At 40.3% G+C, this 23,688-nt stretch overlaps 1 protein-coding gene across 4 annotated transcripts; it reads left to right on the forward strand.

Annotated features, from left to right (window-relative positions):
* The first annotated feature begins 1,581 nt into the window (after positions 1-1,581).
* On the forward strand, positions 1,582-23,495 carry taok2a (TAO kinase 2a). 4 transcript variants are annotated; one of them, XM_057346751.1, is made up of 20 exons: positions 1,582-2,017; positions 9,444-9,584; positions 9,700-9,771; positions 9,931-10,032; positions 10,120-10,165; positions 10,387-10,483; positions 11,025-11,138; positions 11,456-11,547; positions 11,878-11,971; positions 12,117-12,198; positions 13,351-13,518; positions 13,608-13,814; positions 13,900-14,034; positions 15,275-15,511; positions 15,709-15,837; positions 16,011-16,214; positions 16,459-16,698; positions 16,901-17,122; positions 18,275-18,457; positions 18,547-23,495. In XM_057346751.1, the coding sequence occupies exons 2-20, from the start codon at positions 9,453-9,455 to the stop codon at positions 19,426-19,428; spliced, it is 3,438 nt and encodes a 1,145-aa protein (XP_057202734.1). In that variant the 5' UTR covers positions 1,582-2,017; positions 9,444-9,452; the 3' UTR covers positions 19,429-23,495. The 4 variants fall into 4 exon arrangements, with proteins under 4 accessions (XP_057202734.1, XP_057202736.1, XP_057202735.1 ...); XM_057346753.1 differs by having other exon boundaries at positions 16,901-17,113; XM_057346752.1 differs by having other exon boundaries at positions 13,903-14,034; positions 18,547-23,494.
* Positions 23,496-23,688: the final 193 nt, after the last annotated feature.

Consider the following 23,688-nt stretch of genomic DNA (forward strand, 5'->3'; position numbering starts at 1 on the left):
TTATTGAATTATTTTATTCATCGAAATAAACAAAAAATAGTACAAACTTTGCTAAGTGATTGTTTTGAACAAGCATTTGCTTAAACATTATGAAAACCATATTATTTTATCTAAAGTATTTATATCAATACTGTGTGCCTTTTACCCTATGCTGGTAAGCTTTTTACCCTGAAAAGCTTTACAACTCCCCCCTCGCCACCTCATGTTTATAATATTTCTAAACAAAATTATACACTTATGATTTATTTTCACACAAAATCTGTTGCTCCATAAATGTTCAATTCAAACATTCTGCAATTATACATTATGGGTCTAGTGAAAAGCACATTTTTTCTTAAGGTGTGCCTTTAGCCCAGTTGTATACTACATATAGTTTTTCCCACGTTGTGGTCACATACTGTTCTCCAATGTAAATGCTTCCTGTTACATTTATATTAGTGCAGACATATTTTTCATTATATTCTTTGTAAACTTCTTTACCAATCGCAAAGGACAATGAATCGCATCTTCCAGCATATATCCAGCTAACCAACAATGATCGGCATTAACAAGCAAGATAACATCATGTAACGTTAAATGGTTTGCATTTTTTGTAAAAGCTAGCATGTGAGGATTTAACTACAAGAAACAATGTGCCAATTAGTTGAAATATTGTAGGCTAATACTTTTATGTGTCCAGTTGGTGTGACATGCTACTACAAATTTCAGCTCAAACGACCTTAAACTGCATTTTATTGTATTATAATTCAATTCCATTAAGATTCAATTTCCTCAAAAGATTTAAAGTGTCTTTTATAGAAGTTTACCAACATAGACAACTTCTATAAAAGACAATAACGCTTTTCAATTTTTATTAATTTCTCTCCTCTGATAATCCCGTGGCTTTACAGTTTCCATGTTTCACGTCCTCAACTGTTATCTATCCTATATGTTATCCCTATAGCCTATGTCCTCCACTGTCCTGTATTTAACAGTGTCTCTCCCATTGTGTCTGACGAACTCGGGGAAGCCAACCAACCCGGTGACGTCACCGTCAGCGGTACTGCAAGATGGCGGCGCCCTTGCTACAAAACCTATACAAAGGCATCCTTTTTTCTTTTAAGTGGTCACACTAATCTGGTTTACTATATCATTTTTGATTGAAGTGGAAACCTATTTAATAAATAATGTTAACTTGACTGGATGGTTCATTTCCACTTTAAATGTTTCAGATGTACGCATCACTTCCGGCCGTAGCTGTATCCCTTCTAGACACAACACCCTGTGCTAACCGGTTGTGGTTGCTACGGCCGGATGTGATGCAAAATCTCGCCATAAAATTATAATAAATGCATTAGCTAACGCTTACACCTACCCCAACCCTAAACCTAACCTTACAATAATAAAAAATAGTAATTAACTGTTGTCAAAAAATATGCGGTATTGAAGTGCGCATGCCCAGTGGAGGTTGCTGTATCCCTTCTAGCCATAACGGTGGTAGCCAAAGTCCACATATCCTTCTCAAAATGGCGGACTCCTCGGTCCGCTCTTCGCCGGAAGCACACGGCACAGAATTTTGACCTTCTTTCCGGTTGGCTCCCGCCCCACGTAGCCATTTTGCGTTTCCTGGACAAAAAAGGGGGTTAGATAGAAAGACAACCAGGAACATCATTGATTTTTAGGTCAACAAACCGTACAGATAATCTTAAACTCGGATGTAACACTGCAATATGATAGAGGCGGGAGCGGGCGAGCAGGTACACCAGCCGCGGCCCGTATTCGAATTGCAAATAGTTGGCTAACTCGCTAACGAACCGTTAGCGAGGCATAAAGAGTTCATAGACATGCATGAGTTTTAAGACATTCGTAGTTGTCATTTTTAGTTCTGTTGCACACGGGACGTCGATAGAAATATGGACGGCGTTTTGGTCTGAAACGTCGCAGCGGGCAACGACAACAAACGGCGCGGTTATTTGCGGAGAAAGCCGGATAACTGTTTATTCGCAGGGAATAAAGAGGAGAATCGCGGCACGCCACGGTAAGACGGCTTGTTTATCTTGGATCATTTAGGCTTGGAATGGTTTAATGTTTGTTAGACGTCTGTAGCTGGATGAGGGTTTTTTAGCCAGGCTTTCTGTTGTTGACAGACGTTTATCTTAAGCCTGTCATGAACTGTCGGGGTATCTTCCATAATAACAATATATCATCCGTGGTACTGTAATCGTCAAATGAGTGACTGGGACTCAAAACCTATTGTGGTGATAAAGACACCGTTTTATATTTAACTGCAATTTTGGGTTAAAAATTCTGGTTAACAAGTCACTATGGGGTATAGAGACAGACAGTGTGTTTCTGTGCATAGGCCTATTGTGTAGTTTCCCTTTTCTTGCAGAACACCGGATACTGATGGTGCCCACAGTCATCATTAGCATTTATACAATAGTATGCAAATCTTTACACTTTATAACTACACTTGAAAATACCTTCAGTCCTGAGGCCAACAAAAGTGGTAACCAGCCAGCAAAAGTGCACAGGAAAGGTTGTGAAAGTGTGCACTGTACATACACATTATGGCCTTAAGTGCACTCAGTGGGTGGAAGAAACATTACTGGTGCCATTTAAGTTTTGAAGCACAATAATGGCACATTAGTGCCTGCGAGTGTAATCAATATATGATACGTATTGTGTAACGTTAGTGGACTGTAACAAACAGAAGGGCATGAAAAACATCATCAATACTTTGTAATAAGCTTATGATTTGCTGTAAATAACACAGTAATATGCTTAGGTTGGGTACAGGTTTCGAGGGATGGTTTGCGGCTGTGGATTTTCTTCAGATCTCGGGGAAACCTCCCTCTTTTAAACAGGAAATGTGAATTAGACTTCTCTTGTTCCATAGACCATTACCCCACCCTGTTATCAGGACTTATGAAATGTATTCTGTGTGTTTCAAGAAAAAGCATTCGGATTTTATAGATTGCTTCAAACCTTTATTTAAATAGTTCATTGTGGATTTTTGAAATTTAGATCAGGTTGATATTTCATGCAGTGATTTTCCTATGGGGTTTGATGGAGCTGCTGCTGTGTGTCTATTGTATTGGAGTGTATGGTAAAGATATTATATTTCAGTCGCAGTGTCTCTTCCTGAATTGTTTTCCGAGCTGTGTCTCGGCATATGTTTGTTAGCTACGCAGATCTGATGTGTTCCTCATGTGTACTTTCACATGTTTTAAGTCAACATGATTTTTTAATTGACTTGTTTTGTTCATACTTGGTTTGTTCATACTTGTTTCTGGTATTAGGCACCATTTACTGCACATGTAATTACAACCACGAAGAATAATGCTGTCTTGATCTTTTCTTTAAATGTAATAACTTGCTTTATTCTCTTATAATTCTCTTTAATATATTATTGCTATATATTCTGTTATAAAACTCACACTTTTCAATCTAATGAATTATCAATGAATAAAATGAATTTACAGCCTACACTTTATTTCTCCAGGCAAATACAGTAACATATGTCAGATTACTGATGTCAAAAGGGTTGCAAATTGCAATCAGCATTTTATGTGAATTTTTAAGTCTCACATATGGGTTTTCATTCATTTGCAATTAAATGTGATTTATAATACAAGTCCATAATGCTAATATCTTTTTTTGTTACGGTATCGTTTTAATATATAAGACTAGACTTTTGTTAACACTTGTTAATTGACCAATGAATTTATTATATCAAAATAACTAAACATGCACATATAAGCTTAAGTCTCAAAAGCCAGTGAGAGTGCCAAGAAAACAATACAGGAATCTCACCAAAACACCACCAAAAATGCACCAAAAAACCATGGTTACTACACTTGTACCACAAAAAAAAAACATCGTAAGGGTTATTCTGTTCATTGACGGAACCGAGGGACGAACCGAAGACGTCGCTTACTGATCTTTGGTTGGCCAATCAATGGAAGGGGGCGTTTCAAACCGCCCACATGTGGAAATCGATTTTTCAAGCTGTGTATTCGTTTTTTACCCCTGAAGTTAAAGACGAAAAATCAAGCCGAATTCTCGTTTTTCCGTTTTTTGGATGAACGAAAAACAGAGATGGCGCCATTTTCTCACTCCTGTTTGTTCAAATTCAAACTGAAAAACAAATGACCAAAAGATACACGGACCTATATCCCATGAGCCCACGGGACAGAATACCACGCACAGCCCGCAAAACAGTCTCAGCCGACTTTCATGTACAATTAGACATGTTGTTAATTATTGTAAAGCTAATGTAACATTAACATTGACCTTGCTTTGTTCTTAAATTGGCCGTGTTTTGTATTGTGCATAGTTTTAATTCATAGAATTTAAATACGAAGCATTAATATTGAGTTTATTTTCAGCAGTTTATTTACGTTTGTGTTTTATATGTATATTTGCCCTTTACAATATTATATATTGCTTAAATGTTTTTTTTTAACTCACAGATATAACAAAATACATGATAATTATTCACAGGATTATTTTAATCAGGTGGTTTTAACAGATACACTTTAACGCAATTCAACTTTCTAATCACCTTTCATAAACGAATAATAACAAAACACAAATAAGCCCTAAACCAAACAAAAAATGAAGAGACGTGTAAAAATGGTGTAGTTTTATGGACAAGGAAAGTAAAGAACAGATGAGGAGAAAGTGAAAGTTAAACGAGAGCGTGGTCGGATAACGTCGTCCATGTTAAAACATACTTGCCACATAAAAAACACCACAGAAAAGATTTACTCAGGTTGTTTTTAATACTACAATAGAAAGCATATTGGCGCAACGTATCTACGTGAGAGACATCAACCAATAGGTAGAATACAGAAACATTTGCAGCAGTTTACGGTCAAATGTTTCTGTTACAAAAAGAACATTCCATTGGCATAATCATTCTTCACAATGGGAAGCGTGGATGGTCCTGTTATTGGCGAAATTTAACTCAGAAAGCCCATTGCAAAATCACAAAGCTGTTGTATTCCTTTTAATTGTTTACTTCTATCAAAAGCATATAGCCCTACAAGGTAAAACTGAAAATACATGAAAATAAAAAGCTCTGAATGTGCTGTACTCAATAGAGGGTATGGACGTGTCGTCACTTTACCACGTGTCGTGAATTCCTCTTACCTCTCTGAGTGTGAAAAACACTCAGCAAAATGACTGCTTACAATATCAGGAAACGCAATTTTGCGCAACATTTCAGTGTCCAGGAACACCTGATTTATAGATTGCTTCAAACCTTTATTCAAATAGTTCTCATATAGCTGTAAGTCATAGGGAAGTCGTAAGGATCACCGTCGAGTCCACCTGCTTATAATTTCAGCAAATAATTGTGTGTTTTAGTCCCGGTTTCTTTGTTTCTCCTTTTCTCCTCAGCCATTTTGCTGGGTGTTTTGCCACCCAGGGGAGCGTGTCCCGGGGCGTATCCCGACATGTGCACGTGGGAAAGTGACGTCAATGCATATCCTCTATGGCATACGATGGCCGGATCGTAGGAATATGTTGTTTGCAAGTTGTCAATTTATGATTCCTTTCATCTCTCAATTCATTAGGTAATATACACTGTTCTTTGAAATTGTTAAATAAATAATTCTACATGATAAATAGAAGGCTTCATATAGATCCTGTGATCGTATCGGTGATCGGCCCCAAAAATCCTGATCGGAGCACCCTTAATAAACATGATTTGTATTAATTTCTGATTGATTTATTAATGTTTTAAACACATTTGAATTAAGTTATAGTGATTCTTTTTTCTTACCTCACCCCATGACTGAGTCTGGTGCTACCAAATTAAGGGCTGGTGCCACCAACTGAATAACTTGGTAGCACCAGTGCCACCTCTCTCAAATGGTAGTCTAGAGCCCAGACCCCTCAATCATTCTAAAGGTTAAATACATATATTTGCATTTCCTGAATCTGAAACAAATATGCAAACAGAACAGAGGCCAACATGTTCTTTACATTTCTATTGAAGTGTGTACATTGTGGATTAGGTGTTTGGATATAAATGATCCACATGCATTATGCAGCGAGCAGGATATGACCATACCAACACATATTATATACATGTAATTCAAAAAGAAGTAGATATTGGTCTGATTTCGAAACAGCATCATCCAACCAGGGCAGATTACAGCATCTTCATTATTAATGCCTAGTGCCAAGTCTGACAACTTCTAAGTGGGTCACAGACTTCTGGGTCTTGCCAGATTGCTGCATTATATTAGTCAAACCAGTGTCATATAGTGTGTTGCTCAGTGTGTTGTTGTTCACCATGTGCACACTACTTTCACACTGACCAAGCTGAACTCTTATATCAGAGTTGGACTTACACCACAAGATTAGTGTGAAAGCTTTTAGTGTGGCTCACGTTCTCAGAGCTCTAGGGTTCAGTGGTCAATACCAACAAAATTTCATTATTTCCTGTAGTGTTGATACTGCAGCAAAAACAAATATGCTGTTGAGCAGACATGCATGCATTGCATTTATATTAAGCAATTCATGATAGGGAGACAATAATACTAAAAGTGCCAAAACAAGTTGCCAGGTTTCAACCAGACAGCATGCGGGTACCAAATTGAGTCAGCACCTTGTATTATCAACACTGTGAAAAGTAATGGTGAAACGGATCGCGGTTGATCAGTACGGATCGTGCCTACCAGCGTTTCCCGATACAATGCATTTACTTGGGCGGTCCGTATATTAAGTATTTGTAAGTATATTTGGCGTTACATTTTTTTATCCGTCCGTGCTAATGATAGTATCTGTGATCGAATAACTAGTGGATAAGCAGCGCTTGCGCGTCTTCTCTCCTTCCTGACTTGTTTGGTGTGAGTGGAGCCTGGCCACGCGCGTGCACGCATCTTCCGTGTTCACATGCACTCTCTCTTCCGATGAGCTCCATGTATGTGCGCGAGCCCTCAGCCTCTCGTATTTAACTGTCACTTGCATTTAAAACTTGTAATCTAAATGTAGATGTACTATATTGTGATTTTGTCCGAAGATGTTGCGTTTATAAATCAAAGTTAAAGTGACTGCTGGTGGCATCCCGTTGTAAAATACAGACTTGACTTCTTTTTTGAAGCTGCTAGCGTCTGTTTTACATTATAATCCTATGGAAGAACCCGTGTTTTAAAAAAAACGTCCTGGGCGCTTTTTCAAACGCCAGCGCCGGCGTCTTTTTCTGCAGCTCAGAGCGTCTTTTGAGGTTGAAAAAAGTTCAACTTTTCTGAAAAAAAACGCCCTACGTCAAGCTCCTTTTTCACAGCTAACCAATGACAGAGACCTGTCGTTTCCATAACAACATGCGAGTAATGTGATTGGTTGAGAAGGCTCAATGTAAATTTAATTTTCACTTTCAAAAACTTCGGATTGGATTTCTATCGAGAAATTAGTATTGTTGTTTTTAAATACTGTATGTGATTAGTTATTGCAAAGACGATCTCTGTTTATAATTCAAATAGACTTCTGTTACGATGCCAATGTTTCTCTGGACTTCCTTCGTGCGCAAAGTTATGTCGTTTGGCTGCTATTTGTAACCAAACGCTGTGAGTGTTTTTTTGTCAACTTTTTCTTGTCAAAAAAAGTGCTAACACTAATTCGACGTGATGGCATCACAAATATGCTAATTAGTTTGTGACTTCACCAGCTCCACAAGTCTGTCAAAATCCTATGGGAAACACTGCCTACGGTTCGGAATGCATGTGACCCACAGATTTCTGTAAGTTTATTCATCATTCAGTCAAATGAAGTTTTAGGGCGCACAAGTTCTCGTTCCCTTTCCAGTATCTTAACGAGCACAATGTGAAAGTGCATTATCGCGTATATCTTAACTTAAACCGCTCCGGATGCTAAATGTAAAGTTAAAGTAATTGTGTTGAGTCATGGCTCAAAGGACTCTGAGGCGATCAACGCGCATACGCGTACAACTTCAGCAATTTTAACGCGCCGCCCATTCATAATTCAGTAACGCATTTGTGAAGACATGAGAAAGTCAGTCGGGATACTCCATGATCGCCACGTCATAACAGATCATAATCTGATCTCTAAAAATCCATTTGTCAGCTGTTTACTCTGACTGCAAGTTTATATCAAATTTATTTGTCATGCATATTGTCATTTTTTCAAAGCGGCCGTGCAACGGTGTTTCATGCATTCTGACTTATTTACAATGTTAAACGTCCTGTCTTCGCATGCTTGACAACTTGTCAAAAAACCAGTTGGAAGTATGACGTAGTATTTCTGTGCTCGATACACTCCCCCAGCATTCGTATAGGTTTCGAAAGTTTTTTTCGTACATGAAAATCCGTTTCGTAACAATGTTTCTTAGTCCCTTTACTTCCTTTTTGGGCATTTCTCCCGGAAAATCGAAAGAAATAGCCCGCCCACGCATCAACCGACGAGATAGGAGGACCCGCCTACCATCAAGATTGGCTGCGCTGCGGGAAGATTGGCTGCGCTGTGGGCCTGCCACTGCAGCTCGTTACTCTTGCGATAGTGAGAGAAGTGGAGGTGTATTTGTTTGTTCATGGCATTTCAGTGATGATGCTATATAAACGGTGGATATAACGCTGGATTTGGAGATAGTTTGAAACTGATAGATGGCGCAGTCCCAGTGCTAAAAGATGCCGGACATGAACTGCACGCTGTTAGTGAAAACTAAGTCATTTGTCTGTGTTTTGTTGGCAATGGGTGCGCACTTGCTTTAGTTCCGCCCTGCGTTGTATGTCTCCGGAAATAATCATACAGCTGTATCTGTCTTTTATAAATGTGATCAAACTAAAGACTCTACAGATATTTGAAGGGTGCGCAAGATTAACATGAGATCTGTCTAAGATACGGCCACTTTAATAATGCATGCTTACTGTATGACATAGCCTAGTATATAAATAATAACACTGTTTAGAAACAAGATTCTTTTTACTCACCCTCTTGTCATTTCAAACCTGTATGACCTTCTTTCTTCCGCAGAATACAAAAGATATTTTGAAAAATGTTGTTAACAGCCCCCCATTGACTTGGTTACATTAGCTGTTCTGTTACCAACATTTTTAAAATATCTTCTTGTGTGTTCTGCAGAAGAAAGAAAATCATACAGGTTTGAAATGACAAGAGGACGTGTAATGATGACCGAATTTTCATTTTGAAAGTGAACTACACCTACAACTTAATTTTATAAAATTCTATAAACTGCTCATATTATAATAAAATGAGCATTTACAATAGCTGATCCGAGAAATGATCCGATCCGTGAACCAAAATCCGTCAAATGATCCGAACCGTGAGTTTTGTGATCTGTTGCACCACTAGTGAAAAGCCTGGTTTTATCATCTTATTTTTTTATTAAATTCGTTTAATCTTTGTAAAAACACTTCCAACGTCTTTACCAAATGCACATGGAAAGTTATAGTTTTTCTCTCTTTCTTTCTCAGGATCCAGTCATGCCAGCCAGTGTGCGTACCGGAACCCTGAAGGACTCCGAGGTGTCTGAGCTCTTCTACAGAGATGATCCTGAGAAGCTCTTCGCTGATCTCAGAGAAATCGGTCACGGCAGCTTCGGAGCCGTATACTTCGTAAGTGAGCCAAGAGCGTCTTCTCTGGGAGGAAACCGAGCCCCTGGATCATGTACGCGGCTGCATTGGTTTGTGTGTTTTGGTGCTCTGTATGACGGTACGCTCTGTTTTTCAGGCTCATGATGTGCGTTCCAATGAAGTGGTGGCCATCAAAAAGATGTCGTTCAGCGGCAAACAGTCCAATGAGGTCTGCATCACCATTCTTACATAACATGCACTGGGTGATATAGCTAAAAAAAGGGGTTTCTTTAGGCTCTCTATTCATGTGTTTATTCGCTCATGCATGCATTTCTTTGTTTTTTTTTAACATAAAGCTTTTGATGTAACGTTTTCTCTTGACCCCCAGAAATGGCAGGACATCATCAAGGAGGTGAAGTTCTTACAGAAGCTCAGACACCCCAATACTATCGAATACAAAGGGTGCTACCTCAGAGAGCACACGGCATGGGTAAGTGCACATGAGAGCGATGCTGACGTTTGTCTGATGTGATGTGTTTGCTAATGTTGTCTGTCTGTCTCTCCTGTGATGATCTAGCTGGTGATGGAATACTGTTTAGGATCAGCCTCTGATCTTTTAGAGGGTGAGTAGTTCATGTCTGCCCACATCCTCCCTTCTTCCCAAATCAGGTCCCCCAGCTGCCCTGTTCGACTCCATTCGTTTTTGCTGTGTTTGTTGTTTTTTTAGGCCTCGTCATCTGTTGATAAGGATACGTGCAGGTTTGGTGTAAATAATGTACTCTGCTGAGTTCTGGAAGGGGTTGTTTTCCCACAGTGAAAAATTTCACTTGTTTTAATCCCACAGTGCATAAGAAGCCTCTGCAGGAGGTGGAAATAGCTGCTATTACCCATGGTGCACTACAGGGCCTCGCGTATCTTCACTCTCATAACATGATACACAGGTAAGACCACAAGCGTTTCATTTTCTCAACTCAACTTTATTTATAAAGCGCTTTTACAATTTTCATTGTTACAAAGCAGCTGCACATGAGACACATTGACTACAAGCAAAACAATCAAAGTTGTACCTGCAAAAACAAGAAAAGGTTGAAACACAGAAGACAGACACACCCACACACAAAACACTCCACACACACAACACGCACCAACACACACAGACACAAAGACACACACACACACACACGGATGCGCACGCACACACACACAACGCACACACACACACACACACACACACACACACACACGTACGTACACAGACAAGTACGCACACACACACACGCTCAGTGAGAGCACACATTTAGGATAAAGGAGAGAGAAGCACAGGTCAAATATAACAGATAATAAATTCCTATATGCAATATTAATTAAGTAAAACTTTAAAATTCTAAATTTTCATGTTCGTTGTCGGTGGATTTTTTTGTTCAATGCTGTAAGATGAACAAATATCTATGTAATTCGGTGTGTGTGTATGTGTTTGTTTAGAGATGTGAAGGCGGGTAATATTCTGCTGACTGAGCCTGGTCAGGTGAAGCTTGGAGATTTTGGCTCCGCCTCTATCGTTTCTCCTGCCAACTCTTTTGTGGGCACACCATACTGGTAAGATGTGGTTGAAACAGGATTTTAACCATACAGATGTAGATTTTAGCGTTTTATGCATGAAGTAAAATGCCATAAAATCAAGTTTAAACTTGATTTAATTTAGTCTGAGAAAACAAGAAATGTTGAGTTGTTTGTATGTTCATACATAGTAACAAACAATACTGTCTGTTATCTACACGTAGCTTTTACTTAATAGATAAAAAAAGATATCACTCATTCTGAATGACCGATTTTTTTTGTAAAGTATATCTTTACATCTTATCAAAGAGTAAGAACGGTCCTGTTTACCGTATCATGTCCCGTCTTGTGTGTAGGATGGCCCCAGAAGTGATCCTAGCCATGGATGAGGGGCAGTATGACGGGAAGGTGGACGTCTGGTCTCTAGGCATCACCTGCATTGAACTAGGTTTGTGATATTGACCCCTGACATTCCACCTGCGACTGACCCTTGAATCTTTAGGTTGTCTCTGGTATTAAGGAGGTTTATTTAGGCCGGCCTGTGAGTTTGTGTTGTGGAAGGGGATTTGGGTTTATTGTCTTCGCTGCTTTGAGTTGTATGTTGTCTTTGCTTCCTGTTCCACCCTCTCTTTTTGTTGATGTCACTCTCCTGACATTTCATCTCCCCACTCTTGTTTTTGTCATAGCATTTATTCGTGTCCATTCATTCGTTTGTACTTCATTCTCTTTCTGTCTGTTTGCTCTGGGTTTATATCTCTTTTTGTCTCTCTTTCCACAGCTGAAAGGAAGCCACCCTTGTTCAATATGAATGCTATGAGTGCCTTATACCATATTGCGCAAAACGAAAGCCCTGTCCTGGCATCAAACCACTGGTGAGAACTTTGGTCTAGTTTTTTGTTTTGTCCACCTTTTTTCCTTGTATTCCTCTTGTCTATTTTTGTCGTCTTCTTTTCTTGTTGTGGTGTACCTATATACATGTTTATTTGTGTTGAATAACACTCTCTCTTTTAAATGCAGGTCAGACTACTTCCGGAACTTTGTGGATTCTTGTCTTCAAAAGATCCCTCAGGACAGGCCTACCTCAGATGTGCTGCTCAATGTAAGATATGAACGCACACTCTCGCTTTTCACATATATCGCTTCGTATTCTAGCTACACTGTTGTGGTTACATAATCACATGATCACGACTCGATGATGCACCAAGGCAAGACACAATCACTGTACCCCCCCCAATGACACTGAGAAAATGCTTCTAAAGATTCTGATTGATTTGATATCACGCTCCTCTGTCTCTAAGTCTGTGTGTAGTTGATTCATACCTGTCTGTCACAGGAAAGATCATGATTTTGGTCATAACTCAAGTTTTACAGAATTTGTAGTTAATGCGTTTTACATTTACATGGCAGTAGAATACAAAACAAGGATACAGCTGCAGAAAAATTTAAGAGACCATTTTAGAGCCTGTTTTACTGATTTATAGGTATGCGTTTAGGTAAATTATAATTTTTGTTTCGTTCTGTGAACCACTAACAATATTTCTCCCAAATTAAAAAAAAGGCTTTTTATTTCCAGAAAACGAAAACTGGAGAAAATGGTCAAAAAAACAGAAAGATGTTCTGTATTTTTTTCAGACCTCTAATACTGCAAAGAAAAGTTCATATTCACTTTTAAGCAATGCAACAGTAATATTTGTACATGTATGTGTCTTATCATGCTGTCAGTCTTTCACATTGCTGTTGGATGACTTTGTCACTCCTGAGGTTTGATTTTGTTAAAGTACAACAGACACTGGACTGGAATGGCCACGATGCATCTAGAAATGCTGATTAAATGAACATTTGGAATGGTCTCTTCATTTTTTCTTATATGTATCTTTAAAGACATCTTATAAAACAGTGGATGAAATAACACATCAGTTTCTTGAAAGGGTTCAAATTTGATGTAGGTGTCATCAATTCAGTCATCTTTTCGTAATGTGATACACAATACGATAATGCTTTAAGTATGCAAAATCAATTTGAACGATATTAAATTCAATCATCTTTCACATGTCAGAGCATGTGCAGACACTCATGTTCACACGGGCACGAACAATTTTAGACAAATTCATTTATTTGATATTTTTATGACAATTATTCGTCACCAAAGTGTCAATTGTCTATGTTGTTTCTCATTCATCTTTACACACCCTAAGGTTCTAGAGATTAAGATGTGAAAACATGTTCCTCATGTATCACAATCTCTCCGCAGCACCATTTCCTGTGCCGAGAGCGCCCCCATTCTGTAGTGATGGACCTGATCACGCGCACCAAAGATGCCGTGCGAGAGCTGGACAACTTGCAGTACAGGAAAATGAAGAAGATCCTCTTTCAGGAAACTCACAACGGCCCCACACAGGAGGGAGGAGAGGAGGAAGAGGTGACGTTGGTTTCTTTGCATATTGAGACATCATAATTTTGAAGTAAGTTTGTAGTTCTTAGTTTGTGTGTGTTTTTGTGTATGTTTAGGAGGCAGAGCAATACATATTGCAGACGGGCACAGTGAACAGTATGGAAAGCTCTCAGTCTGTGCCATCCATGTCCATCAGCGCCAGCTCCCAGAGTTCATCGGTCAACAGCCTTGCTGACGGTTCAGACGACAGCACGGAGATGGCCATGATGCAGGAGGGAGAACAAACCGTTACCTCCAACAGCTCTATCATTCACCGTCCCACTGTACGTAGAGAGATCGAAATCTTGAGAAATTAACTTTTGTCCCCCACTGTGGTCCGACAACACTTTATCTCGTACATTTGTCCAGCAGGCTCGCGACAACATCTACGATGACCCGTATCAACCCGAGATGGAGTCGCAACAACAGCAGCCGTCATCGGCCGCTCGGAGAAGGGTTCACCGGAACCGAGACCATTTTGCAACCATTCGCACAGCCTCTCTGGTAAGCAGCTGACCGCATAATTTCAGCAAACCATCATTTAACTCCTGTGGGATTTTAGGGTGATGCTGTTTCACTCCCAGTCTTTCTTTAAGACAGTGGTTCTCAACCTTTTCATGGTCGCGCCCCCCTGTAAACCCATTTAAAGAACTGGGCCCGGTTGCATAAAGCACCTTAAGTTTTTCCCTTAAGTATGACACTTAAGGGGTGATTTTCCTTTACCAAAGACAATAGGAGAATAACTTAAGTAAAACTTAAGGTATACTTAAGGACACACTTAAGGGAAAATTACACTTAAGGTGCTTTATGCAACCGGGCCCTGGCACCCCCCCCCCATACTGCACATTGAGGATAGATAAGATAATGTGTAAACTATGTTAGATATAGTTTATATATAGCAAAAAATACCTGGATATGACCGATTGATCTCAAGTGATCAGATTATAAATGTAACAACCCTGCTGATGAAAACAAAAGAAACCATTACAGAAATTGATGGTTTCCATTAAAATACCGTTGTGAACCATTAGCTTTTTGCATTAAAACCATTCCAAAATTGTAGTGTTTTGGGCATTATTCCAAAATTATTCATCTGCCAAATCAGGAGAACAGTGCGCGTTTCATTGATTTTAACACGGGCGAGAGTTTATTTGCAGTTTATAATACAGACGCGTTGTGTCGAAAATAGCGCTTTGTATCTTTAATAACTGTCAACAGCTTTAAACAGCCGTCCAAGTTCAGAAATATATGAAAAGACACTTTATTTACACGCCACTCCCTTCACGCACACTCTAAACTCATCGGGAGAGAGAGAGAGACTTGCGCTTATTCTGAAATGACAGTCTGAAAGACAAAAATACTTATATGATCAACCTGTTTCTTAAGATGATGTAGAGGTAATTGCTGTTGGAAGTTTGCCTATTTTGTAGATATTAAGCTTTTGTGTGCAGCCTAAAATTGCGCTGCACAGGACCTACAATGAGTCTGCGCGGCCGCTCACAAGCTCAGCTTCAAACGGAACATTGCCCTCCGTCAATTTGCTATCGCGTTCCCCCGTGCATTCGCGATCGAGTTCCAAAGGTTGGGGTTTCGGGGAACTGTCGCAGCCCACCTGCAGTACCTCCGAGCCCCCCTGGTTGAGAACCACTGCTTTAAGAGATGTAGCATCCTTGTATTTAATTATTTGACATTTCTCTTCTGATGTGGACTTGGGATGGACAGTGATCTCCCTCTTTCTGCACAGGTGACCCGTCAGATACAGGAGCATGAACAGGGCTCGGCTCTGAGAGAGCAGATGTCTGGATACAAGCGCATGAGGAGGCAACATCAGAAACAGCTGCTGGCTCTAGAGAACAAGCTGAAGTCTGAGATGGACGAACACCAGCTCAGACTGGACAAGGAGCTAGAGACGCAGAGAAATAACTTTGGCAGTGAAGCTGACAAGCTAAGTAAGAAACATCAGGCCATCCTGGAAAAAGAGGTGAGAGTGTTCAAAGTTCTTCAGCACACTTCTATAATGCAACATTTACTGAACATCCCTGGTATTCAAACCCATACCCTTGTGTTGCTAGTGCTGTGCTACTTGTTACTAAAATAAACCATGATTGACCGAAATGTGGATTCATTGTGTATGCGGGTGTTTATGTGGCTCTGTATTGATCTGATGCATGTTTTCAGATCAAAGCCGCTCAGACCGAAGAGAAGAAGTTTCAGCAGCACATTCTGAACCAGCAGAAGAAGGAACTCAACAGCTTGCTAGATTCTCAGAAACGACAGTACAGACAGCGCAAGGAGCAGCTGAAAGAGGTGTGCGCGCAAATCCTCCTCTCAGACATTCATAATGAATTCAGAGTCAGTAAAGCAGTTAATTATAAACGGGTCAAAACACTGCGAATATGTGGGTTGACTTGTCATTTCTTCCATCATATCACACATTCATAACACTTTGGTGACCCCAAACTCCTTCCCCATGGCAACAGGAGCTGAATGAGAACCAGTCCACGCCGAAGCGAGAGAAGCAGGAGTGGTTAGTGCGTCAGAAGGAGTGCATGCAGCAGATCCAGGCCGAGGAGGAGGCGGGTTTGTTACGGCGACAGAGGCAGTATTACGAGCTCCAGTGCCGACAGTACAAGAGGAAGATGCTTCTGGCGAGACACAATCTGGAACAAGACCTGCTCAGAGAGGTGAGACGGATGTGAGGGCCTGCCACAAATGGTGCCCATTTTGGTCTAGACTTCTACCCCACAGTCTGTGACACAGTACATCAACCAGGTTTACTCTGTATGTTAATATCTGCCATTGAAAAACCCAACATTTGTCAACCACTGCTTTATAGTATTTACTATATTAAATGTTTCCGTTAAGTTTAGCCTTTCTACCTTTTCACTTCTTGCTCAACTCCATCTCTGTCTTTATCTGTACCTGTAGGACCTGAACAAGCGTCAGACGCAGAAAGATCTGGAGTGCGCAATGTTACTGAGACATCACGAGTCCACTCAGGAGCTTGAGTTCAGGCAGCTGGCGCTGGTCCAACACACTCGGGCCGAACTGATTCGCACTCAGCATCAGAGCGAGCTAGCCAATCAGATGGAGTACAATAAGCGTCGCGAGCAGGAGCTCCGCCAGAAACACGGCGTGGAGGTTCGCCAGCAACCCAAAAGCCTAAAGGTGCGAGGGGGCGTTCCAAACCTCTTTATTTCATTGTATGTTGACGGATGTTTGTTTAGGGAAAAAAGAAGTGAAAAGAGTTTGTAAGAACTTGTCCGTTTTATTCATGACCGTACACCTGCACAAACGTTCCATAGATGCAAATGTAAGCCAGATGTTTGCCAAACATGCAGTTTCAGTCGTTTAGCTTTTATTCTTCCAGACGAAAGAACTCCAGATCAAACGGCAGTTCCAAGACACTTGTAAGATTCAGACCAGGCAGTACAAAGCCCTGAGGAACCACCTGCTGGAGACCACGCCTAAATCAGAGCATAAAACCGTACTGAAGAGACTCAAAGAGGAGCAAACGCGTAAACTGGCCATCTTGGCCGAGCAGTACGACCACTCCATCAAAGACATGCTGTCCACACAGGCTGTGAGTAAGGCAAGGAGAGACTATTTTTAATGCTTTGTTTCACATTCAACGACACACTTTCAATATGATGTACTTTAAATATGCACTGTTTAATGCATGTACTGTATGTAGGGGTATTTCTGGGTGAATCTCATTGAGGTTGTCCAGGCCACGTTTCGCTCTAAAATCAAAACTTAAGTTATATCTGCATAAAGACATTTTTTTGCAATGATTAAAGTCCCCCTGTGGTCGATAATTTTATCTCTTAAAACTAATCTTTGACCATAAAAGTGACATATTTAAACATTAAAATATCTTAAATGTAACTCTACACCTCAGCATAATTAAGTATACGCAGATATGCAAAAGTAAATTAGCCCCGCCTCCACTCAATCGCACTCTGCAGTTCAGATGCTACTAAAACTGAAAGTGAAACTGAGAACTGATACAGCAGTGCAGAAATTGATTCAGCCTGAATCGATACGCCATGTTTGCATATTTATGCTTTAAACTGCTGATCTACAGGCGTCAAATGAGTTGATGTGACGGGTTACTGGTTTATAATGTCATTAAATGGGGCAGTTTCAAACCACAATTTTTTAACTGTCTTTGGTGGACTGCAGTTTAATGAAGAAAATACTCAACATTGGTTTAAAATGATAAATTTGCACATGGTTTGTCTTAAGCACATTAAAAACACCCCATAAACATAAATAACATAAAAAGTTGATTTTCACCGCAGAGGGTCTTTTTGTATTCTTATGTTTTCTTGGCACAAGCATGTGTGTTACCCATTTACATAACATTTATTATTTAGCAGATGCTTACAAATTAGAGCGCATTATCATTTTGTCAGCGAGCCAAGAAAAAGGGTTTGCTAAGCTATACCCAAATTTCCAATACAATAAGTTTTAAATTACTGGACAATTTGCTGTAACCTTAAGCATTTTCTTATAGAAATGGGAATTGGATTATTGGAGTAAATACTGTTACAATACCAGACATCTAAAGAGTTCTCCAAAACCAGGCTGCTGTTGTTTTTTTAACTCATTAAATACACTTTCATTGTTTGGGTGATATTTCACCAGGATTTTCTGCACATCACAAAGCCTCCACATTACAGCTGAACACCTTAACTAACTGCTTCTCTACTGATGCACCACTTCTTCGCTTGCCCAACAGTTGCGATTGGATGAGACGCAGGAGGACGAGTACCGAGCGCTGCGCATGCAGCTGCAGCAGGAGTTGGAACTGCTAAACGCATATCAAAGTAAAATCAAGATGCACACAGACACACAACACGAGAGAGAGGCCAAAGACCTGGAGCAGAGGGTGTCTATACGAAGAGCTCTTCTGGAACAGAGGGTAAAAGAACAAAAGAAAGATTGTTGCGAGTGTGTGCATGTAGATACATTTTTGCTTTTCTTTACTCATTTTTGTGATCCTCTCTTTAGATCGAGGAGGAAATGTTGTCTCTACAGAACGAGCGTTCCGAGCGGATCCGTGCTCTCCTTGAGCATCAAGCTCGAGAAATCGAGTCCTTTGACTCCGAAAGCATGCGTCAGGGCTTCAGCAACATGGCTTTGAGCGGAATACCTGCCGAGGCTTACAATCAAGGTTACCCCAACCCTCCCTCCTCAGGGCCTGGTGGCTGGCCGTCCCGTCCCGTGCCACGCTCGGGCAGCCAGTGGAGCCACGGGGTCCAAAACTCAGTGGCGCCGCCCTCCTGGCGAAGTCAGAACAGCACAGCCGGGTTCAGCCGAGTGGAACAAGTCTCCATTCGTGAGCGAGATCGAGAGAGGGATTTGGATGGAATGGGTGCCCGTGGCCACCCAGGCTCACGCTCCTCTGCGTCGTCGTCATCCTCGTCCGCACACCATCAACTTCGTTACGTGCCGCAGCAGTTCCACCACCATAGCACACCTCAATTGTACCGCGACAACCGAGAGAGAGATTGGGGGGGTGGAGGTGGAGGGGGTGGGAGTTACCACTCATCATCATCCTCCTCTCATGGGCACTCGCATCACTTCTCCTCTCATGCCTCATCCCAATCCCTTGCCCTTCTTCCTCCACCACCACCTCCTCCGCCCATTTTGCTCTCCTCGTCCTCTCCACCCTCCTCCTCCTCGTCTTCCTCCTCTCAGGGTGGCTATGGAGGAAGGGGCGAAGGGCTGGCTGTGAGGGGCCCCAGTCTGATGGCTCTTAGGAACAGTCCAGGGCCCCTTCGGAGGACCGCCTCGGGCGGAGGCGGTGGGCCGGGTGGGGATGGAGGCTTGAGTCGGAGTACTTCGGTGACGTCCCACATCTCCAACGGATCCCACCTGTCTTACTCGTAGAGGGGCAGGCAGGGAGTTCAGATGGTGCAGTTCAATGTGTTTCGGAGGGGGTAATAGAGTTTTAAGTGTTCACCTCCAGAGAATGAAAGAGAGGTGTATTTGTTAGCATTACGAGAAGAAAGACCTTCATTTTAGGTCATTAAAGCATTTACCAGAGTGGACCACTTTAAACTTAGATGGGAACACCTGTACTTACAAGAAGAACGATCTCAGGGTGACCACGGGATTGGGATTCAGGAGGGCTCAGGGTTTACATCAGGAGCAGAAAAGAGAGGAAGATTTTGTACTGTGAATGTGCAGAAAGGTTTACTATTGAGTGTATTGGAGTGAAGGGATTGAAATAACATGAGTGGTGCCAATACTGTAGATCGGGCTCATTATCTGCTGGTTCATTTTGCTTTTACTTTATGTTGAAACTGCCAAACAAATCCATTAAGTTTTGCACTTTTAAGATAATTGCCTTCACGTCAAATGGCTTTTCATTTGGATTTCAACACTGTAAGGCTGCTTCCAGCTATTATATGAGGATTTGGCTGGATCACATGAAGCCTAATTCAGTGCAATTTGAATTTATTTGTTTTCTTCCAGAAAGGAATTGTTTACCCCCAAATATTTTTTAAATTATTTACTCCCAATCTTGAAACGAGTTCATGTTTACATTAGCTGTCGTCCATCTGCACTATATATTTTGAGTCTTTTGAAGCCATTTGAAAATTCTGTCATCATTTACTCACCCTCTTGTCATTTCAAACCTTTGACTTTCTTTCTTCCGCAGAACAAAAAAGATACTTTGAAAAAAATTGGTAACCGAACAGTGCCGACACCCATTCACTTCTATTGTATGGGCACAAAACCAATGCAAGTGAAAGGGTGCCAGTTAACAACATTCTTTCAAATATCTTCTTTCGTGTTCTGCAGACGAAAGAAATTCAAACAGGTTTGAAATGACGAGGGCGAGCAAAGGATGACAAAATGTTTATTTTTGAGTCACTTTAAGGGAAAACATTAGTTAGAACATTAGAGTAGATTCCCATCTGCTGAAGCTTATACATTTCTTTCCAGCATTTTCGTCGCACTGTTTCTGTGTCAATTATATCAAACCTGCCATGAGCGTGCCATTTTTTTTACATTTATACTGTTTCTTCATTTTGGTTACATCCTTTGTATGGCTTCAGAAGACTTGAAATAAAGCTCATGGGGTCACAAATGACAACATGCAATGTTTTATAATGCTGTTTGGAGCTTCATACAGTGACCAGTTATGTTGTTTGGTACAGATTCGGAATGTTTTCTTTTACGCTGCATGGCAAGAAATCGCATGTGGGTGTGAGTCAATAATGACCGAATCTTCATTTTTAGCTAACCTTTCCTATAATCTGCAGTATCTGTGAGCCAAGAGATGATGAGTCCTAATGTCAGATTTACTGCAATGAGAGCAGCGAGATTCGAGTCGGATGCAATAGAAATGTGCTGTAGCATGTGCAGAAACTTGTTTCAGGGAGAAGAGATGTAAACTGAGGAAACCGCAAAGTTTTTTGTTGTTGTAATTATGTATATAGTACTAAAACAATACTAAAAGAACATCCATCACTAAGGGGTTTTAAACTGTACATTTGTGATCGAGTCAAAGACAGGAGGCAGTTTTTTATTTTGCAATTATTTTGTATTCTGTTTCTTTTTTTAAACGATGTGACACGTCGTACTGCCACCTCGAGGCTCGGCTGACCTACGGCGACTCGTCCACTGTCCTTCTAAGGGGAAGCCGCCATTTAGTTTTAACTGGGCTGTAATTCAATGTCAGTTTTTAGTGATAAGTGTGATGACTTCTTAAGAGATTGAACCCGGCTAGGGAACAAGCCATCTCCTTGATTCTCTATAAATGCAGACTGTGTAAATATGATGTACATGTCCATAGGCGAGTCGAGGTTACAGATCCGTGCATGAGACTTATGTACAGAGACCATTTGTATACAAACATACACGACAGACGTTTATATATGACTTGAGTAAATATGTGTATAATCACCTGTCAAAGGTTTTACAGGAAAGTCATACGATTGTTCCCTGTTCAACACTTTTGATCTATATTGTACTTATACAATCTGTGTGTATATACAAGCACTAACTCCTGTATAGCGTAATAGTAATTTTGCTATGTGAATTGAAGAGATGGAGAATAGAAAATGTTGTTGTTATTACACCTACTACTGCCGCTGTAATATTTGTGTTGTACACTAATTTTTTTCTACTTTTTAAAACGTTTTTGTTTAATCAATGCTTACAATTAGGCAAGAAATGTTGGCAGTGTCACAGTAAGAACCTTAAGTCTCATTTTAGAAAAGAAAAGATTCAAAGACTACCTATCCCAGCATTCCTTGTTGCATCTCAGGGTAGGAGTCTATTGTGCAGTGATTTGTCAGGAGAGTAGTATTTTAGAGCCAGTATTATTAAACTTGTACAGAGAACATTTTAGCTGAATAGAAAATTTCTAGGCAAGTGTCTCAAACAACCCCCTCCAATCCAGCACGTTTTCCTCCTCTCATTTTATGCCGGAATGCATTGCTTCGATCGCATATTCAATTTTTATTTACAACAAAACGGACAAGGCAACGCAAGCTGTTTCCAACCAAAATCTCCAGTGTATTCATATTCATATACGGTAATAAAGGCAGATGTTGCCAATGATGATGTATTCCCCAGGGAAAACTCTTACGTGTTCCCACACTGCCAGCTCTATTGAAACACCAGCGTTCACTAGGACCGTCTTTATCGCTCTTCTTATCCAAGAAGATGAGTACCTCATTTCCCTGTGCCTGGCCAATAACCTCTTACTCCATTTCAGTGTTCTCTTCCTCAATCATTCTTGCACACCTTTTCTTTTTTCACCCCCATTTACAGCCTTGTTACGTGTCCATAATTGCTTGCTCACATTTATGGACCGAGTAGGGGGAAATATACACCTCGGCCCACCTGTAGCTCTGGGCCACCATGTGATGTGTTAACAGCAAAACATGCTGGATTCTTATTGGTGTATCTTCTTAAGAGGGGTTGTTTCAATATCTTTTGGTAGAGACTTGTGGTAGAGATATGAAATTGTTGTCATCCTGCAGTGTTTGAGAGAGCCATGAGGATGGAGGTGAAACTGTGATCACAGATATCCGAGTGTGTCTGTATCCACTGTGCTGCAATGTATTGCAAAATTGATTTGTGATGTTTGAAAGCTGATGGAGAGAGTGGTTGTTCAGAGCTGTAGGCTCAGAAAAAGGCCAAATTACATTCAGGTGAAACGAGTACAGGAAAACTCATGGGCTAAAGAACTTGTACAGTAAATGATTAACAAGTTATTAAAAAGGATACAAAAAATGATCTCCTGTGTGTTCTGCACGTGTTGTGTTTTGAATCCCTGTGACCGGTTTTGTGAATGGCAAAAAATGCACATCTTGTATCTGCCATCACCACTGTGATACTATCTGAAAAAAAGACAGTTTCCATAGAGACAGAGGCAACACTAAGTGGAAATTAGCCATTGCTTGCCAAAAGCACATGTTGGGTCTGTTGGAGGGCTATTTTTGGATCCAGTCTCAAAAGCCTCCGGAGTATTTATCATTTGTTATATGGCACAGTATCCTGCTTTGTCTTGATCACAGAGCATTGCGATGGCAATTTTGATCATGATCAAAGATCATTTCCAAGTTGGAAATTCTATAAAAATATTATTTTAATGGTGTATTCTATTTTTATGGATTGAAGTTGAAAGTAGTAAGGTTTCTGGAGAAATGGACACTGGCAAATATGAATGTGTGCACAATTACTGGATCACTAATCAAATGTAAGCTAATTTGTGACGAATACCAAAACACTCCTTTATACAAATGTCAGAAAATATTTTTTGCTTGAATGTGTGCTTGTCATGAAAACAATTGAGGGACATACCTAAAATTTACGTTAATTTGTAAAGAATATGTTTTTGTAAAGAATATGTTTATGTAAAGTGTTTTTTAATTTATCTTGGGTTTTTATTACGTTTTTAATCAAATTTTATTTTAAATAGTCCTTCGTGCATAGAATGTATACAAAAATTGGCTAAATAAATTGTAAATTTATTTAAATATGCATTTAAAATAAATTGGGCTAAAAGGGATAGTTCACCCAAAAATGAAAAGTCTGTCACTATTTACTGACCCTCAAGTTGTTCCAAATCCGTATCAATTTCTTTGTTCTGATAATAAAAATGTATTTGGATTGGAAGAATGTTAGCAA

This window comes from Triplophysa rosa, linkage group LG11, assembly GCF_024868665.1.
Source record: "Triplophysa rosa linkage group LG11, Trosa_1v2, whole genome shotgun sequence".
Classification (NCBI taxonomy): Eukaryota; Metazoa; Chordata; class Actinopteri; order Cypriniformes; family Nemacheilidae; genus Triplophysa; species Triplophysa rosa.

Coding starts and splice junctions, on each gene's coding strand:
- taok2a (XM_057346751.1), top strand. CDS start 9,453: ATGCCAGCCAGTGTGCGTACCGGAACCCTGAAGGACTCCGAGGTGTCT. Junction 9,585..9,699: donor GCTTCGGAGCCGTATACTTC/GTAAGTGAGCCA, acceptor TCTGTTTTTCAG/GCTCATGATGTGCGTTCCAA. Junction 18,458..18,546: donor GAGCTCTTCTGGAACAGAGG/GTAAAAGAACAA, acceptor TCCTCTCTTTAG/ATCGAGGAGGAAATGTTGTC.